The sequence below is a fragment of the Typopeltis vanoorti genome, chromosome 1 (assembly GCF_054136105.1).
Source record: "Typopeltis vanoorti isolate ZY-2024b chromosome 1, IOZ_Tvanoo_1.0, whole genome shotgun sequence".
Classification (NCBI taxonomy): Eukaryota; Metazoa; Arthropoda; class Arachnida; order Uropygi; family Thelyphonidae; genus Typopeltis; species Typopeltis vanoorti.
The window spans coordinates 137,862,917-137,884,725 of NC_143549.1; the positions used below are offsets into that span (position 1 = coordinate 137,862,917).

Sequence of the window (21,809 nt, forward strand, 5' to 3'; positions counted from 1 at the left end):
AGTTTAATCCTTTATCCAAGTGTGAGCAAACAAAGTTTGCGCCTGAAAGTATCTTCAGGACTGGGGTAAAGTAGTGCAACACCAGGCAACTCATTGCAAAGGTGGAGAAAGCTCTCATCACTCCTATCTCAGTATCTCCCATAATGCAAAGCACATCTCCTTGCAGATATGTGTAATGCTATGCATTAAGGCAAGGGCCACTACCCATACCGGTTTCGACCTTTATTGAGGTCTCATCAGTGGGAGCCTTTGCCTTTCTCCACCTTTGCAATGAGTTGCCTGGTGTTGCACTACTTTACCCCAGTCCTGAAGATACTTTCAGGCACAAACTTTGTTTGCTCACACTTGGATAAAGGAGTAAACTAAACTTATTATAGTCTAACCAAGTCAAAAATAAACTCTCAACATCGTTCTCTGAATCCGGAGTAATTTAATAATAAGGTTGCACACCCCTTTGGCAACTCCTATAGGTTAGGATGACCTCTCATTGCTTCTGCCTTTGTATCTCCACTACTGGGTCTGGCTCCCACTGACGAGACCTCAATAAAGGTCGAAACTGATATGGGTAGTGGCCCTTGCCTTGATGCATAGCATTACACATATCCGCAAGGAGATGTAGATCTTACTGAGAACCACTACAGGGATGGAATAATGGAACTGGAGCATTGCTGGAATAAATGTATTAGTCTTAAGGGAAATTATGTGGAAAAATAAAAATAATTTTGATATTATAAATTCGTTTTTTCATTGTTAGGCCAAGAACTTTTCAGACCACAATCGTATTTCAAAGAACAGAATGTTAAAGGAAAATTTTTAGAGACAACTTTTGATGTGTTAATTACAATTTGCCCCACGAGTATTGAAGCAGAGAGTTCCTTTTCAAATCCAAGTCATTACTGCATCAAGATTAGATCATGACTGGAGGATGATAGTTTAAATACCCTCTGCTTTTTTTAAGAGCATATTTTCTACACAACAAGAAAAATAGTAATGTAGTCTTATAAGTGTTTAATAAATAAAATGTTCAATTTTTTGTTTTATTTAAGACCATTTTTTATACAGACTTTGTTAGTATGATGTTTTTACTAAAATTTACGCATTTCGATTCAAAATTTAAAAATTACCAGTAAGCCAGTAATGTTTTGAAATTTTACCATATTATGAAAAAAAAAAAAGTCAGTAAATTTGAACCCCTACGAGGAGATATGTTCAGAGCTTAAAGATCAAGGAGTGACAGATATGAGGCATATCCTGATATGTAGGAATTGTCACTTGGTTCTGACGTGAGGAATGTCATCCTTATTTATGATAACCAAATCCTCCATCATCATAAAATCATGATGATTTTATGATGCTGGAGGATTCGGTTATCATACATCATAAAATCATGATATCTCAACTGTCCTATTAAGGACAAACCACAGGTGGCACCTGTGGAAAAGCTGCTCTAATTTGTCCTCCACATTTTATTGTTTTCATGGTTTTCATTCAAAGTAATCTATAAATGAAAATCTTAGCAGGTACTAAGGAGCCAATTACTTCTGCACAACCTGTAAGTACTTACTGTGCATCAAATCAGTTATCTTTTTAATTAAAAAGCAACTGCATTTAAGCGTCCACTATGCCTACTGTCTCGTCAGTGTACTGCCGTCGATCACCGACAAACCCAATGATAATAAAAGTGCTGCAGTTATAAAATTCATGTTACTGATTAAAAAAAAAAAAAAAGGATATATTGTGTAATTTGTGTTCTACCTACTTTCTTCCTGCACAAAAATAGATGAATCAACACACAAGCTATTTATTGACCTCAACCAGTCCTGTTTCTATTTGCTATGCCTCCCTTCTGAGCTTAGGTAAATGAGTGAAAAAGCTCAAACAGTACCTTAGTACTATGAACGAAACTTTCTCCTCCAAAATCCAAACACTGAAGCTAAGCTTGAACTGCATGACGATCAGCACCACAACGCAAATGCACCCTTGTCTGTTAAAGAATTCTGTGACCTAATCACATCAATGGTACATGACTCGATCGAGGCTGAAAACAATAAATTGCATGCTATTATTTTGAAGTTTCCGATGGAAAATGGTAAATCACTAAAAGAAGAAGTAGCAAATTAGCAGGAGCATGCAACTTTGATTCTAGAAATATCATCAGGTGCCATCATTTCAAACCCATAAATAAAATAAAGGATGGAACAAACTTTCCATACCTTGTAAAACTGACTTGTGACACACCGAAAAGCACATCTAAACTAATAACAACAATAAGTAAGTTCAACAACGTTTACCCCCAATCTAGCTTACGTTCTTGACCTGACCTAACATTTGCCCAGAGAGAACAAGGACATCATCTTCGAAAACAACTTGAAGAAAAATGCCAAAATGGAGACAACAGTTGAATCATCGACTACAAACAAGCTAAATTAGTGCAAATATCAAGTGATGCCACTAGCAGCCACTGTGGAGCCAGTATGCAAGCACTGCATAGGAAATGTGCAAGACTCCTGCAGTCAAATATATACACCACAGAACCTTGCACATCCATTGCTTCAACTCCAACCTTGATAGTGTCCACTACCATCTTCAGTCTACCCACTGACTCTTTTTGACAGAGACTCAAATCTCACCCCCCCAGCACTATTCATCTCTCAACCTTCCAAACTATACACTCTTTAACTCCTTTTGACCCATGGGTGGCATCTGCGCATATATCCCCTCTGACATACTTTGCCAGAAAGCACCCAACTTTGACCTTCTTTGGTTGAAAATATCCCTTCCTCACTCAGTCAAATTCATTTGCTGTCTCTCTCTCTCTCTCACTCCACTAATGCCACCAACCACTTTGAGCTCTTTACTTTCCTCTCCTTAAAAACTGATTTTTTCCAGTCTCACTTTCCTAACAGCAAAATCTCCTCCTAGGAGATTTTAATGTCCACAACACCAACTGGTTTTCCTACTCCAGCTGTAAAGATCTTACAGGCAGAGATGCTGAAACATTTGCTATCACTAACAACCTTACACAAATTGTTCACATGAAAACTAGAATACCAGATAACCTGAACGACTCTTCAAACACCCTAGATCTGTTCCTCACCAATGACCCTTCAAATACACAGTGAATGTATATTTAGTGCTCATCTCCTCCATTCCCATGCAGCAACGCTTACACAGCCACTCCCGTACAAGAGTAGTTTGGCATTATAACAGTGCCAAGTGAGACAGCTTCTGTTCCTCATTCCCATGGTTGGACTATTGTTTCCAGCCTGCCAACCCACACATATCACCAAAGTAATCCTCACTGGCATGGAAACATACGTTCCCCCACACTACTCTGAACTGACATTCCCCAACTAAATCCTGGTTCTCCAAAAGATGTGCCAAGGCTGTACAAATGAAAAATCAAGCATATCACAACTGGATCACATCAAGAACTCCATTCTCATTTAAGTGTTTATACTGAAGCCCGAAATAGATACAAGAAAGCTATCAATACTTCCAAAACAGAGTTTGTAAGAGCAAAAAGTAGCAATCTTGCAGCCTATCTTTTTGGTCTCTTGCCAAAATAATTAGTCATAACTTTTTTTTGCCGAACACCATTCCCACCCCATCAGCAATAGAGCCATACCTAGATGGCTCTATTGCTTCATTACCCACAGAAAAAGTCAATCTCCTGGCTTCACATTTTACTCCAATGCACGAATAACTGACAATGGTAAATCCCCCACCCACCATTCCAGATGCCCAATATACAATGCCCCCTATATACTTTTACCAGAAAAATATTGTCCAAATTAGACACAAAAAAATGTCTCTTGGCCCTGATGGCATTCCTTTCCTCCAATATGTCACCTGTATATACTCTCTTACTCTACTGTACCTATCTCACAGCCAGGAAAATGATCTATATTCAACCCATTCCCAAGAAGGGCAACACATCACTCCCTTCTAACTACTGCCCTATCTCACTCACCTCGATCCTATCTAAGGTAATGGGAAAAAATCATCAATTCCCAACTCCTACACTACTATACTACACTACTACACCACCAGTATGGATTTCGTCGCTACTAATCAACAGGAGATCTACTCACATATATCACTCATCTCTCGACAAATGCCATGGAAAAGTTTGGTGAATCTCAAATGATATCACTTGACATCTCCATTGGCTTTTGACCAAGTCTAGCACAAAGGCTTACTAAGCAAACTCCCATCATTTGGTCTGTCTCAGGAATTCTGCAGTTGGATTGCCAGCTTTCTTTCTCAACACACATACACTATGTGTGATAGAAGATGGTTCCTTAATCCTCTCACCATTCAACTAATGCTGGGGTTCCACAAGGTTCTATCCTCTCATCAACCCTTTTCCTGCTATATATCAATGACCTACTTCAGTTGACCTCCAACCCAATACACAGTTTTGCAGATGACAGCACATTGCTGTCCTCCCTTTCATTTGATAAACCCTACTCTACACAACTCACCCCAACCTACAGAACATCTTCTGATCTCCAAGCCATCCTCCAATAGGGTTCAGATAACCTCATCAGTTTCAATGCTAGTAAAACCCAGTTCTGTCTTATTTCTCACACAAAAAATAACCATTTTCTCCAAGTATTATTTCTGGCAATGCTCAAATTTCCAGACAAGATGAGATTTCTCTTCTTGGAATTACCCGACACCAATCCTCTCCTGGCATAAACGCATCAACCATTGCATTCACAGCCTCTAAAAAACTAGAATTTCTCTTTCACTCAAGACATTACTTCACCTCTGAACTGCTGTTAACCTTATACAAATTGCAAATCCAGCCAGCTACAATATAGACAAGAGCAATTAGATTGATTAATTACCCATATCTCTATTTCTCTCTTGCCAATTCACTCCTCCCACTTTCACACAGACATTTGGTTTCTGCAATTTATGTTCTATAAATATTTCCATGGCAAATGTTCATCTGAAATAGCATCAATAATTCCCTCACTTAGTACTAAATCCATTGGAACACATGCAGCTGCCACCCAACATCCCTTCACAGTACACTTTGAAAACCACAGAACAAGTTTCTTTTCCTCCTCCTCCATTCCTGCTACTGCTGTATTGTGTAAAAGTCTTTCCCCCCCCCTGATGTGTTTCCCAAGGAATGCAATATTCAGGCTTTTAAATCAAATGTAAACAAGTTTCTCCTTTCCCAACCCACTACTCATACATGGTACTAATGTATGAGTAGTGGTTGGTTAATCAACTATAGGTTGATTAACCAACCTCTTGTGTGTGGGCTCAATATGAAAGAGAGAAGAAAAAAATTCTTTATCCCTCATCCACTAAAATGCTTTAAATTTCAGAAATGTGGGTATGTGGTTAATAAATAATAATAATAATATTATTATTATTACTTGACACCTCCAGGGAATCCAAGGATTTATCACAGGAGGGCACTCTACTTCGCTAAATAGATCTTATCCTCTCCTCTACTACTACTACCATCAACATCATCTACTGCCCATCATCATCACCAACAACAGTATTTTTTGTCTGTAAATTGTATATGTTCTGAAGGCTGATTTGTCTGTACTTAGGATGAAAAATCCAAGTTTCTGGGAGAAAAAACCCTGCCACCTCCATATGAGATCAGCTAACTCACTCAGGTTAGATCATATTGTTCTGCATTCTGCAGTGAAACCCAAATGTGTCAACTGTGAAGAGATCATTCAGCCTACTACCATGTTTGCCAAAGCCGAAGGATGAAAAAGAAATACAGAAGATAAAAACTGAACAAAAATATGCAAAGATGATGATTGCCACTCACCTGTCCAAAAATCCTCATATGCTGAAAAGGAAACAGTTAAGAAAATCTGAAAAAAGCAATACAGGACCACGCCTCTTTGGAGTGCATTATTGCCTGACCTATTATGGACTCACTTCTGAAACAACTCATAAAATAATCCAGCTCAATAAGAGCCCACGTGTCCAAAAAAAAAAAAGTGTGTGTGTGTATATATATATGGGCAGGACATCACTGAAAGAAAAACCACCAGGCATCCCCCATCCACAGGGGGGGGAAGGCTACTTCCCTATCATGACACATCACATGATATATTAAGTTATTAAATTATTTTCCAGAAAAAGAGATGAACATGAAAATCGGATTTATAGAGAGCCAAAAGAATAGAAAAATTCTTATAGTTAAGCTATTGTGAATTCTACTATAATAATGATTCTATCAGGTTAGATCATATTAAAAACCCACTGAGTACCCAACCTTAAAGTATATCATTATTATTCATAAAGACCGAACTAGAGATTGATCCTGCTCACGGAGGATTTGCTATCCTAATGGGCAGCCATACTCCTTTTCAGTACATCCAGATGAACACTGCTTTGGAAGTAGTACCCGTCTCTTCCTAATGAGGTTATTTATTACAGTAATGTCCATTTATTTACTGCCATCTCTGAGTTAATACAGAGCAAATTTGATAATCTTACAATTGCAATTGCCTCAGCCCATACTTCTTATAGGTGACTTTTATTATTATTATATGGATATCTCCATGCCATCAGAGGACTCCTTACGAGAAACCCACACTAACCTTTTTACACACACTACCTATCATATCTCTCCTTAAACTCATTCACTGTCAGAGAACACAACTAATTCTGGAAATCCATTCCACTCACTCACCATTCTCCAATCAAAAAATCTAGTCTACATAACCTCCATCCCAAAAACATCATCTCAATTTCCAGTCTATCCAAAGCCTTGATGGAACCCAGAATGTCAGGCAGCCAAAAAAGATCAACACAGAGCATGGAGCATATTTCGTAGATACCCCACCACATCAAATTTAATAACTTTCAAGCGTGCTCGAGCCAAAACACGTTTTGTAAGATGTCAGAGTCAAAAACAATCATGGATCCAATTTACTACATCAATTAATCAAATGACCAGTCCAAAAATTGTATGGCATAAAATCCGGAAAATGAAAGGCAGATATAGTACACATTGTTTGTCCACCTTAGACTATAATGGAAGTGTTCTTGCTGATCCCAAAGCTATTGCAGATACTTTGGGAGAAACCTTTGCTAAAATCTCAGCAACAGCTTCATATTCTCTGGAATTTTTAATACTGAAAGAGCAGCAAGAGAAACAAAGTCTTAATTTTTCTACCAACATTCTTCAGCCATTTGTCAAAGAGGAACTAAAAAGAGCTCTCCTACAATCTCACCCTAGTGCAGTAGGACCTGATGACATCCATTATGAAATGATAAAACATCTACCATCATCTTCTATGGATCTTTTTCTCTTATTATACAATAGAATACTTGCAGAAGAAGAGTTTCTAAATTCTTGACATAAGTCAATTGTGATTGCTATCCCAAAACCACGAAAAGATCCAACACAAGCAAATAATTATCGACCCATTGCTCTGACGAGCTGTCTTTGCAAGATACCAGAAAAAATGGTTAATGCCAGACTTCTCTGGTATTTAGAAAGCAACAGTCTTCTTTCCAATACACAATGTGGTTTCCGTAGACATCGATCAACCTTAGACCATTTAGTTCGGTTAGAAACTTGTATAAGAGACACATTTCTGAAGCGAGAACATCTTGTCTCGGTTTTTTGACATGGAAAAAGCTTATGACATAACCTGGAGATATGGCATATTAAAAGACCTCTATAACCTAGCTCTCAAAGGACACCTCCCTATATTTATTAAAAACTTTCTGTCCAGGTGAACTTTCAAAGTCAGAGTGGGAAGTACGCTATCTCGACCATATCTTCAAGAACAAGGTGTTCCCCAAGGCTCTGTCTTAAGTGTAACCCTTTTTGCTATTAAAATCAACTCAATCATTGAACCGCTTCCTCCCACTGTAGGCAATGCCCTATATGTTGATGACTTCACAATATACTGTCACTCATGTAACATGAGAATAATTGAAAGACAACTTTAGCAAGCAATTGATCATGTCTCTCTGTGGGCTCTTAATAATGGGTTTAGGTTTTCAACAGAAAAAATTGTCTGTGTACACTTCTGTCGAAAACACACTCATCACCCAGATTCTGAACTAAGGACCTACTGTTATTCCAGTAACTACAGAAACCAAGTTCTTGGGACTCATTTTTGACAGAAAATTCACATTTCGAGCACACATTCATCAACCAAGAGAAAAGTGCAAAAGAACTTTGAACTTCCTTCGTACTCTATCCTCTACTGGGTTGAGCGCTGATCGAGCTTCAATGCTCCATCTTTATTGTGCACTTATACGTTCAAAGCTGGATTATAGGTCCCAAGTCTATGGTTTGGCAAGACAGAGTAACCTATGATGGTTGGATTCCATCCATCATCAGGGGTATATGGATAGCTACTGGTGCCTTTCGCATCTCACCCACTCCAAGTCTCTATGTAGAAGCAAATGAACCGGCTCTATCACTTTGACGGAAACAGTTGTCTCTTAATTACGACCTAAAAATAAAATCTCTCCCAGATCACTCTACATGGAATAGTATCTTCTCTCTGCATTGGGAAGCTCAATATCACACACATCAAGCTGCTATACATCCTTTTGATATGCGTATTAAAGAAACTGTGCAAGCTGTTAGTATAAATGTTGACAACATTAGCTACACTAAACATAACAGCATTCCTCCATGGTAGGTTTGCACACCATCCTGCAACCTCTCACTTTGTCAGCTACAGAAATCTTATACTCCATCATCCATTTATCTGCAATTGTTTAATGCACACAGAGCAGCACACGCTGATTTCTTACCCATCTATACTGATGGTTCAAAAACTAACTCCTCTGTTGGCTGTGCTGCTGTGTTTCCTGACATTATTAACTCAAATCCGATCCCACCAGACTGCAGTAGTTATACAGCAGAGTTATATGCCATTCAGCTTGCACTTGTGCATATAACAGAGAACTGCTACCAAAAGTGTATAATTGAGCCCATCTACAGGCTATCTCCTCTCCTATGTATAATCCTCATCCAGTACTTCATGAAGTGCTACACCTGTTTCACAAAATGAAAATCCTTAATTTCGATGTTCAGTTCAGTTCTGCTGGATTCCCAGCCACATCAGCATCAAAGGAAATGAAGCTGCAGATGCAGCTGCTAAATCAGCCCATACCTTCTCCACATACTATTTGACAGTTACATATACAGACTACAGACAACTTATAAGATCAAAGCTAATTGCTCAGTGGGAGTTAACATGGCCGAAGCATCAACAAACAAATTATATAACATTAAACCTGAAATTAAACACTGGCATTCTAGTCAACGTACAAAGAGAAGGGAGGAGGTTGTCCTTGCTAGGCTCCACATAGGTCACAGTCACCTTACACATTCTCATTTACTGAGAGCTGATGACCCTCCCATATGTGAAAAATGCAACACACATCTCACTATTCATCATATTCTGGTAGATTGTCAAAATTTTACATGAGAGAGGAATGAAATTTTCATATATCTAACCAAGCCATATACACTCAAGGAAATGCTAGCAGACTCAGGCAAATTGCATGATGTTTTTAATTTTTTAGAAAGAATTAATTTGTACAAACACATTTGACCATAAATGTGTTTATATGTAAATACTTTTTTTTTGCTTAACTTAACTTTTATACATATATATTATTCATTAGGTTAAATCTGACTAATTATGTATTATCATGGGCCTTGATCTTATATATTTGTATCACCCTGCTGTAATTTTATTAATATGTAAATACCGTAATACTAAACTTAAATTTTATGCATCAATGCTGTAAAATAATTCCTTTCTGTATAGTATAATAATGTTTGTTGTAATCTTACTAGATGTACACACTGCTTTAATTGACTTGTTTTGTATATACATATGTTAACCTATAGTTATCTATTTATGTACTGCTGAAACCTCTGCAATAATTTTGTTTATATGTACTGCATCACTTTACATACATTTTGTGTATATATCTTTGCATTGCCAGCAAAGGTTGGTCGATTGGTAGAGCCTCTGCTACTAATGGCTCAGTTAAGTAAGTTTGAGTGCGGTTAGTAGTTGGAAGGGGTTCTGATCGTTTGATGATGTTGGCGCACTCTCCCTCGATGAGTCTTTGGACTCCCTGGAGGTGTCACATAATAATAATAATAATAATAATAATCTTATTTACTACTTAAGTATAAAGAGCTAATAAGCTTCATTTTGGCAATGAAAACGTTACTTAAATTAAGGGGATATTAAATCCCACATAGTTTTAAAACCGAATAAGAAACTCAAAGATTGGAATCAGAGAGTTTCTTGCCGAATATAGTAAACTATAAAGTATCGGCGAACACTAGCGTTAGCAAATGCAAGTGATCCTAGTACGTAGTACAATACTGGGCAACTCGTTGCAAAGGTGGAGGAAGAAGTTCAGATCGCTATTCTTAGGTATTTTCCATAATGTAAAAACACATTTCCTAGGAAATGTATGCTGTTATTACATTATGGAGGGAGGTCACTGCTCAGACCGGTTTCAGCCTTTTTTGACTTTACACTTTGGTATTAGGTCTAGCTGCTCACTGATGAAGCCTCAAAAAAGGCTGAAACCGGTCTGGGCAGTGACCTCCCTCCATAATGTAATAACAGCATACATTTCCTAGGAAATGTGTTTTTACATTATGGAAAATACCTAAGAATAGCGATCTGAACTTCTTCCTCCACCTTTGCAACGAGTTGCCCAGTATTGTACTACGTACTAGGATCACTTACATTTGCTAACGCTAGTGTTCGCCGATACTTTATAGTTTACTATATTCGGCAAGAAACTCTCTGATTCCAATCTTTGAGTTTCTTATTCGGTTTTAAAACTATGTGGGATTTAATATCCCCTTATTTACTACTTTATTTTTCGAATAATCAGCACTACAAGCTGTAGGACATCTTACCTATCTGTGTACCTTCTAGTAATTCTGTTTATATGTATTCTAAATTCTGTTTCTACTGCATTGCTAAATTTAATTTTCATCCATGCATATTGTATAATAATCCCTTTTTGCCTATTTTTGTACTGCTATAAAGGCATCTATTATAATTTTACATATATGTTGATATATGTAAAATTATATATACCACATTCCTTGGCTTAGTGTTTCATATATGTATTAACTTATATTGTTAACTATTTTTGCACTACTTTAATAACCTCTGACCTTGTATGTTGTTGTGCCCTCTGCAGCAGTTCTGTTTACCTAGAGATGCTGCTTTGTGAAACTAGATTCTTGTACAGACATATTGTTTACAATTCTGTAAATGCTAATGTTGTAACCTTTAGTACGGCACAGTATGACCTTTGTAGTTTTTGTGCCAAATAAACTATAAACCAACCAACCTTACTAACCACATTCCTACACATCTTCAAGAGATGACTTCTAATTCTCTATTTGACATGTATCGAAAAATTTCTTTTGTATCAATCTTATAGAACCCCTTTAATGACATGTAAGTTTCTATCATGTTCCCTCTTTTCTGCCTATCAACTAAACTTTGCATCCCACATACCTTCAGCCTATCCTCATAAGAAGCATTCCACAGACCTGTCACCAGCTTAGTCACTCATCTCTGAATCCTCTTCACTATATTCTGATCCCCACAAAACCCAAGTGACGAAATCTGTGTTCAGTAGTCAAGATGTAACTGAATCATAGTCATATGAAAAAGGATAATAACCTCCCTATCTTTTACTTGTTAGTGTGTTTTTCAACATCCAAGTAATCCTTAACTATTTGCCAACTTTCACAGTGTGCCCTCTGAACCTTCATCAACTCACACCATTAACCCCAAATCCCTAGTCTCGTCCATATTCTTTAACCGTATTATCAGTATGATACGCTGTATGTAATGTTTTGATCCAAGAGTGCATAATCTTACATTTTGCAACATAAAATTGACAGCTATCATATACAGTGACAGGAATGTCTGCTCTCAGCAACTCTTTTTAATATTTACCTAAATGAAATAATAATAAAATTGAATAAAAATTTCCATCAAGGTGTTAAGCTTTCTCCTACTGTGACTTAAACACTCTCCTTTTTGTCGATGACCAAATAATACTTACAAATTCTGAAGATAACTTACAGAAAGCTATTTTAAATCTAAATTAGATATCCAAAGATTATGGTATGATAATATCAACAGAAAAATCAAAAACTATGGCCTTTAAAGGACAAGATCCACTAAGAACTAAAATAGTAATAGATAACAAAATTTTAGAACAGGTGAATCAATTTAACTACCTAGGTTCTATGATTACATATGGAAATGAAAAAGATATAAACCTAAAAATTGCAAAATTAAAAATAACAGGTGTAATTAACTCTATATTTAAACCAAACCTAGTTCAAAAACAAACCAGACTAAAAGTATACAATACATTAGCCCTACCAGTCCTATTGTATGGAAGTGAAATCTGGACAATAAAACAAAAAGACAAACAAAGATTAATAACAGCTGAAATGAAGTTTATGAGAAAAACTGCAAAGTATACTCTATTTGATCACAAAAGAAACAAAGAAATTATGAAAGAATTAAACCAGGAGTCAGTAATAGAAAAAATTTAAAAATATAAACGTAAATGGATGGAACACGTTCAAAGGATAAAAATAGAAAGATTACCAAAACAAGCCTTGAAGTACAAGCCATTAGGAAAAAGATAACCAGGATGTCCTCTTAAAAGATTCAACGATGACTTCTAAGGCCGGAACAGGCCACTCTTGGCCTAAATTCTTGATAGGCATGATGATGATGATGAAATTGACAGCCATTATTCTTTGCCCACCATGCCAATTTATTTAAATCATTCCACAAGATATCTAATTGCCTTTATCAACTATTGCATCACAGCAAACAACTGAATATCCCTCTCTTTAAATCACTCCTTATATCATTAATATACAAATTAAACAATAGTAGCCCTAGTACAGAGCCTTCATGTACAGTTACCCCATTCTCCTAGATTCTACTCCATCCACCGTATACTACACCCTAGTGTTTGTCTACCCATCCTTCCCAATCAATGCCACCAGCTTCATATCCATTCCCATTTGCTCAAAGTTATGTAATAATTTGCTTCGTCCAGCAATGTCATTATGTAGTCATTTCCCTTATCTAACTCTGCTGTTACTCTGTTATAGCATGTGAGTAATTTACTAAAGCAAGACCTCCATTTTATTGAGCCATGCTCCCCATTACAGAGTTACATATTTCTATGCACCTATTCCTGGATTTTACCTTTTACTAACTTTTCCAAGTGCCATAACTACCATTTCTGAGATCTTAATTGGTCTGTAATTTGCTACTTCTCTGTTGTAGCCACTATTATATAATGGAACTATCTTATCCACTTTCCATTCTTGGAACCTTGTTTGAGCTGAAACTTAAACAACTCTTTGTCAAAAGCACCAGGTTTGACATTATGTCGATTTGCCATCCAGTCCACTGCTGTATTCACATTGATATATTACAATATGCTGAGCACTTCCAGTTTCTCTATCACATCATTAACTAACTGAAAAACTCTACCTGGATGTTACACCTTTACAAAGTAATCACGTAGTAACTACTTCTGCTTTTTTTGTCTTCCTACCACCTGCATTGATTAAAGTTATCTTCCTGTAATCATTTCTTCCTCTTACTTGTACATGGCAGAACTCTTAGCTAATTTTCTTTCATAATATGATTTAGCCTTTCTTAACATACTAGTCACCCTTCTTGTTTGCACTTTGTACTGCTCATCAGTATGCTGATCACTTTAGCCTTTATATTCTCTCCATAATGTCTTTCTTTTTCTCAGCTCTTGTTTTATATCCCTACTCATCCACTTAAACCCCACTTGGTCTATCCTCCTGACCATGGGTATGCAGTTTGTTACTGCTTCTCTCAAACAATCCCTGAGTACTTTCCATGCACAACTGACATTCTTTCCTTTCTAGCTTCTGAAGTGATAGCACTACTCCAAGCTGCCTCCTAAGTCTGTCATAATTACCAGCTTTGTAGTTCAACATAAACCCTTTCTTGACAGAGAATTCTACATGTTTAGCAAACTATCAGAAAGATTGCATGGTCACTTTCCCCAGTAGGCAGGAACATGTCTACTATGGTTACATATACATCTTCTGATACCATAACCAGAACCAGCACTCTCAAATCCCTGGTCCCCTCCACATGCTTTTTCATAACTATCCCTTGGAAACTGTATAAATTCCACTTTTATCTTGCAATGCATCCTTTTTCCCCCTACATCCACATAGTTGAAGTTCTCCATAATAATTGTTCAGCCAGAACTCATTATACTAATCTATGGATGCATACCATCCACATCTTCCTGTTGACTCCCTTGTCTATAGCAGAAACCCAAAATATTTTGTCCTGTTGGCCTTTATTTCACACCAGGTAGCCTCAAATGAACCATCTCCCCCAGAACTAAAATCCCCTTTAATTGCTAATTTCATTCGGTTGTAATTCTTCAGCTATCATCAGTAATACTTCACCTCCTCTTCTATTCCCCCTGTCCTCCCTGAAAATGCAATACCCTTTACATTTTATCCCTATATCATTTTCCATGAACCTGGTCTCTGATGCCTATGATTTTTGGTCAAGGCAAGTTGTAAAACTCTTCTTCCTTATTTCTTATACTTCTGGTATTCGTGTACATGCATTTCAACATCTCCTTGGACCCACAATTGCGCTTGTGTAATGTCATTTGCGACCCATTCGAATCTAAAACCTGTGAAATTGAATTCAGTATTGCATAATCGTTTCTGTACTCATATTCATTTATCCCATGGGTTGCAAACACATGCTTGATTGCATTCCCCCCCCCCCCACACACACACACAAAAAAAAATCTCTAGTCTCCCTGATTTCACACTTCCAAACCCTCACTGGACTTTCTCCAAACATCTAACTCAAAAACCATTCATATGTAATCCATCTTTTTTTGTATTACTATTCTCATCTTATTTGTAAGACTAAGATAAGTGAATGAAATATGAGATTTATTTTAAGTTTGGGAGAACATATTGGAAAGGAATAAAAAAAAAATATGTATATGTATTTTCATCATTCACCTCTTCTTATCACTTTTTGATGCCTGTTAGTCAGTCACTCTTCAGTCCATGTCACAAATTTATTTTGCAAACACATCCCTTTGAGTTTATGTAACAACCTCCAGTGGAATCCTGTTAAATGACTTGGCAAAATCCAGAAGTGTCATGATACATCCATTCCCCTTACCTAACTCTGCAGTCATTCTTATAGAACATATGAGATTTCTAAAGCAAGGCTTACTTGTAACAAATGACCCTTCTTTCACACATACATTCAGTTTTTATCTTGCACTTCTTCTACAAGTACATATTTATAGAGAATCCCACTATCATCTGCTCACCTATGAATATGATTTCTAATCAGTCTTAACTCACCCTTGTATTAGAATCATCTTGCTCTCCTTCTGCTCATTAGAAATGTGTATGCTGAGATTCAAGTTGAACAACCAAGTCAGGACATTGCTACCAGTTTTTGCACATTCTTCATTATCCATGCCAACATCCAGGGAGCTAATGGGTTTAATTATTCAGATTACTTGAAAATACATTGTTTCTTAAGTCAAAAATATATCTATAAATAAATCAGATACAGTAATGTCTACAGTGGATTGTGGTGGCAAGTGCCCTCCCATAATGAGTCCTTGACTCTTCAGAGGTGTCATATAATAATAGTAATAATAAGATGTATGTGAATCGGAAAATTGAAATTACACATATAATAATTCTTTTTCATTTACTTTAGGGTGATATAGCAACTTGTGCAGGCACTCATCTCTATATCTGGTCCATAAATGGAGATGAAATAGCCTCTGTTAACACAGCTACTGGGAGGGCTGATCGCACTCAACAAATTCTTTGTGTTTGTTTTTCTCATCTTAATGAATGGGATAACCAAAATGTTGTGATGACTGGTTCCAGTGATGGAGTAGTGAGGGTAAGAAATTTGAAGAGTTTTTTTCACATACACACACACACATATATATATATATATATATATATATATATATATATATATATATATTTTTTTTTTAACATATATATTCTGCTCATATTATATATATATATATATATTCTTCATACACAATATATATTTTCTTCACACACACACACACACACACTGCTTGGAAGAAATCAACGGACACCATAGTGTGAGGAGCAAACAGCCATAGCACCCACCTTAATGAGATGTGGGATCTCCTTTCGCTGTGATAATTGCACAATCCTGCAGGCATACTTCCAGAAGTGTATGATAGTGATCAATGGGAATTTTGTCCCATTCTTTCTGTAGGCATGTAATGAACTCCTAGACTGTTGTGGGACAGATGTCCTTTGACCTCACTTGATGCTCCAATTCATCCCACAGATTCCATTGGGTTGCGATCAGGGCTCTGTGGAGGCCAGTCAAGTGTGATAACATTCATGTCCACAAACCATACAGTTACAGCAGCAGCCTTATGACATGGTTAATTGTCTTGCTGAAAGAGATAATGATCAGTTCTCTGTAGAAACACCATAAAGTAGGAAGCATTGCATTGTTCAGAATGTTCAGATACCTCTCAGAGTTCATTGTTTGTGGCACTATAGAGATAGACCAAATCAGAAAAAAAGGACCATGCAGTCACACTGCCACCTCTGAATTTCATAGTTGGGATTATGTACTCTGGTCAGAGACGTTCACCCGGCATCTGCCACACCCATCCATCTGCTCAGTAGTGGGTACAGCATGATTTGTTGCACCATAACAGTTTTCCAAATTCCATATCCCACTGTACATGCTCTTTGCACCACTGAAGACAACAATGCATGTTAGTTTGGGTAATGTGGGGCTTGCATATTGTTGTCCTACCATGGAAATCCATGTTAGGAGCTTTGGATTTTTTTTTATTTGATTTTTATGTGCAAAGACATCAAAGGTCATACTGCACCAGGACACAGGTAACAGCAGTACATATGGTAAACAGTTAGTAGGACAATCAGAAACATCCGATGGGATTCGAACGCACAGCTTCTTGGCTGGAGAGCAGATATGCTAACCACTCACCCAACCAGGCAGGTGTGAGTCTCAATTCTGAATGTTTTTATGCAGATTCATGTTCCAGTCAATGCCCAGAACTCTCCATTCATTGTGTCATCAATGAATGGCAGTTTTTATGTGTTATGCTTAGTACCCTACAGTACTAACGATATTTTTACATATTATCCTTAGTACTAACCGTAGTACCCTGCAGTCATGTTTGGTGAGTGTGGTGGGTTGTCCCCTGTGGATAGCACTTACAGTTTACCCCCCTGCACTTCCATCTCAGTATTGTATCACTGATTGTAACCTGGAATGGCCCAGTTTGCCAAACAGATAGGCCTAAAACATGGCATCTTATCACAATGCCCCCTTCAAACTACATCAGTTCTCTTCTCGCAGCCATGTCACCCAAACACAGTTGCACTGATATTATGTTCTTCCAGTTTGTATTGACTACAAACACGTAACTCTTTACATGGCATGATGCACCTTATCCGTGGGGGGGGGGCATCTGTTGACTTCTTTCCGATCAGTATATGTATACATACACGCATATGTGCACATGTGATCATATTTCTATAGCTATAATCAGATGAGACAAACTTCACATCCATTTAGGGGGGAAAAAAAAAACATGAAGCGAAACTAAATGCGCTATTAGACACACAGCCTGAAGTGACTTTACATGTTTGAGTACTAATATTTTCACACATTATCATCATCATTTACCTCCATTGATCACTATATTCATCATTTGGGCATCTTACTCAATTAACAACTTATATTGTCTTTCAGTTTTTAATGAAATACTTAGTTGTTGGTGATTATTCAAAGCAGTTTGTATTATCTACATCATTGTTATGAAAGTATCTTGATTTTCCTCTTCCATCTGTGATGAAGGGATACTATCCATGAAAAGTATAGTAATAAAAACATGCATGCACATAAAAAAAATTTAATAAATTACACTTAATTATACAGATATATGAGATTGAGTATCTTAAACAGTCATCAGTATTAGAGAGTGAATAATGGGAAATTCAAAAACAACAATGCAAGTACATGGAGAAATCTATCATTTTCATCCAGCTGCAAGAGTGTCAAGTAAATATTATCCCTTTACGATCTGATATAAGTGTGGAGGGAGGAAAAAAGAGAGAGAGAAAATATTTAAAAAAAATTAAGTAATATAGTTATTGATAACAATTTCCCAAATTTTGGGCATAAGCAGTCCACAATTGAAATTGAGGTGTGGATAGTGAAGGACCTATGCACTTCCTTTGAAAAGACATTCAAATTTCTAGTTGATTCTGTGTAGTAATTTAGCTTCATTCTGGAGAATCCTATGGCTATCATTGTAAATTTCATGTTCATCAAGGCCAGAATTGTGATGTTTTTTGAGTTCAGTTTAAGATCAAGAACGTAGAAGAATGCAGGCATCCGGAGAGATTATTGTTCTCTGGCCAAGTGAGTTTGTTATGGCAGGGAAACTGGGGTAACCTGGTGGGGTGGCAGCATGGATGACCTTTCATGGGGATAGTCACTTAGGAGATTGGAGAGTGTATCATATATTGCAAAGTCAATAAATTCAGGGAGGGTGGGGTAATAGTAGGTTTAGGAATAGTGATAATATTCTGATGCTTCCAAAAAATACAAATGGCAGGAGTATGAGGAATAAAGAGAATGAGCTGGTTGCATTAAAACCTCAGCATGTTCAAAGAATGTTGGAATCAGTGAAGCATAACTGACAAATGAGGATGTATTGCCAGGAATAGAGGTAGAGAAGTATACATATTTCAGCAAGATAGGAAGGGTAAATGAAGTGGGGGGGGGGGGGGGTTAATAGTAGGTTTAGGAATAGTGATAATATCCTGATTCTTCCAAAAAATACAAATGGCAGGAGTATGAGGAATAAAGAGAATGAGCTGGTTGCATTAAAGCCTCAGCATCTTCAAAAAATTTTGGAATCAGTGAAGCTTAACTGACAAATGAGGATGTATTGGCAGGAATAGAGGTAGAGAAGTATACATATTTCAGCATCAGCAAGATAGGAAGGGTAAATGAGGTGAAGTTATTCTTATGATTATTATTATTATTATTAAGGGCAACTCAAAGGAGTCCTTAGACTCATCGAGGGAGGCCCTGACATCACGTCAAGAACAACTATTTGACATTCACACAGTATCTATTATACCTCACCTTGAACTCATTCACAATCATGGCACCCACCACAGACTCTGGCAGCTTATTCCACTCATTTCCCCACTCTCCAAGTAAATAACCTAGCTCTAACACCCTTGCTAACCCAGCTTCCATGTATGGCCCCCTAGTCCTCCGACCACCAGTCCTATTCTCAAAAATATCTTCTGAATTAATCTTATAGAAACCCTTCAGTACTTTGAATGTCTCAATCATATCACCCTTTTCCGCCTATCAACCTGTTCTCATAAAGTTCATTCCATAGACCTCCTAACATCTTGGTGACTCGTCTCTGGATCTTCTCCACCTCCTCTCCATCAAAAAGAAACTGTGGCGTCCAAATCTGGGCACAGTAGTCTAGATGAGGTCTTATCAAGGCTCGATACAGAGGAACAATAACCTGTTTGTCTCTGCTTGTTAAAGTATTTTTCAGCAACCAAGTGATTTGATGAGCTGATTTAGCCACTTTTGCAATGTGCCCCCTAAACTTCATCTTCCTATCCACCAACACTCCCAAATCCCTGGCCTCATCAATCTCCTGGAGTACGGTTTCACCACTGTGATATACTGCTGCTAATCTTTTCATCCCAAAATGCATAACCTTACATTTTGCCACATTAAATTGACATCCATTCACCTTAGCCCAGACCTCCAAACTATCCAAATCATCTTGCAAAATTTTGACATCCTGTGCACTCAAAATTGCTCTGCCCAACTTTTCATCATCAGCAAACAAACTTCCTCTCAAATCATTTCCTATATCGTTAATGAACAAATTAAAAACTAGTGGTCCAAGAACAGAACCCTGCGGCACACCACTAGTCACAGGCCGTCTTTTGGACTCAACTTCTGAATAAACCACTCTCTGGTATCTCTCCATCAACCACCCTCTTATCCATCTCACCAACCCTATATCCATCCCCATATGCTGCAGTTTACTGATTAGAATGCCATGCGGTATCCTGTCAAAGGCCTTAGCAAGGTCCAGTAGAATCACTGTAAATCAATTACCTTATCTAGTTCAGCCGTCACTGTGTTATAAAACACGAGCAAGTTACTGAGACATGATCTACCCTTCACAAAACCATGCTGTCCCCAATACAGTATCCCATTTTCATCTATCCAATCCTGTATTTTTCACTTGACTATTTTCTCCAAGAACTTGACAACGATTCTTGATATGCTGATCGGTCGGTAATTTACAACAGCAGTCTTGGAACCTCCTTTATGCAGTGGAACTATTTTCCCCTCTTTCCACCCCCTCGGGAATAACCCAGACCCGAGACTCAAATTAAACAAAATGGTCAAGGACACTGACAATTCTTTAGCCACTTCATGTAAGACACGAGCTGGTATACCATCCAATCGCACAGATGTATTGACATTGAGGTTTTGTAATAGACTATTCACCTCCACTTCATTAGCCACAATTCCAATACAAGCTATTGGTTCATTCATTCCTGCAATGTCACCACCTGGAGGATATACTCTTGCAAAGTGCTCGCATAGTAATTCAACTATATCAACGGATTCGGTTACCTCCCTACCATCAGCATTCTTTAAAAAAAAAATTTTTTTTTTTTAAATAACGAAACCTGTGATGTGATCATAATTAAAAGAAACACACACATTAACCACAGTGAAAATTATTTAATTGTAAATATTTCATCCTAAGTATCTTAGGACATCATCAGTACAGTAGTTTAAAACAATAATAGGAATAACATACAGTTAGGGCGCATGATTACAATAGAATCTCATTAAACATGCATAAAGTGTTACAGAAGTAAAAAAAAAAAAATATTTAACACAATTTTGTATGACAATTTCCCATACTTTAGGAATAGTAAGAACGTCTTTGTGGTTTAAGTTTGGTCTGTGTAGTAGGGCTTCAGAACTTTCTTTGTATAAACGTTCATGTTTATGAATAATATATGCATGTAAACACAAGAAAGATATTTAATTAACCAAATATTTCGGTCTGGAAATATTTAGTTAATTAAATTAACCACAGACCATCTTCAGTGGCACTACAAGAACAGTTTTTAAAAAATACAAGGTGGAATACTAACAATAGATCATTTAAAAATAGAACAAGCCACGTGATGTTATATCACTAAGTATTAAAGGGAATATTTTTAAGCAGAGACATGATTGAAATAAAGATATTAATTAATTAATAATATTAAATAACATAAAATTAATATGAATTAATGAGTTATCCTGATTAGACTTTCCCAGATTTTTGATATAGATATACAGTCATTCTGATTCAGGTTAGGACGATGGAATAAGGTCTCAACACTTTCTTTGAATAAACGTTCAAATTTGTAACGGGTTCTATGTAGGAGGCGAGTTTTTGACCAAAGAATGTTGTGGTTAGTTTCAATCTCATGCTGAGCCAATTCAGATTTTTCAGGTTTGTTGTGATGAATAGAGGATTGATGTTCTTGGATTCTTTTTTCAGGAGAACGTCCAGTTTGTCCAAAATAGGAGAGATCACGGTTGCAGGGA

The 21,809-nt window shown here is 37.1% G+C and overlaps 1 protein-coding gene across 3 annotated transcripts in view; it reads left to right on the forward strand.

The window, feature by feature from the left end:
- The window catches only part of bchs (WD repeat and FYVE domain containing 3 bchs), a 1,305,514-nt gene that overhangs the window by 1,188,174 nt on the left and 95,531 nt on the right, over positions 1 to 21,809 (forward strand). For all 3 annotated transcript variants that reach the window (XM_090399415.1, XM_090399420.1, XM_090399430.1), the window contains exon 64: positions 15,822 to 16,013. In XM_090399415.1, the coding sequence (XP_090255541.1) occupies positions 15,822 to 16,013 (192 nt within the window). The remainder of the gene's footprint in view (positions 1 to 15,821; positions 16,014 to 21,809) is intronic.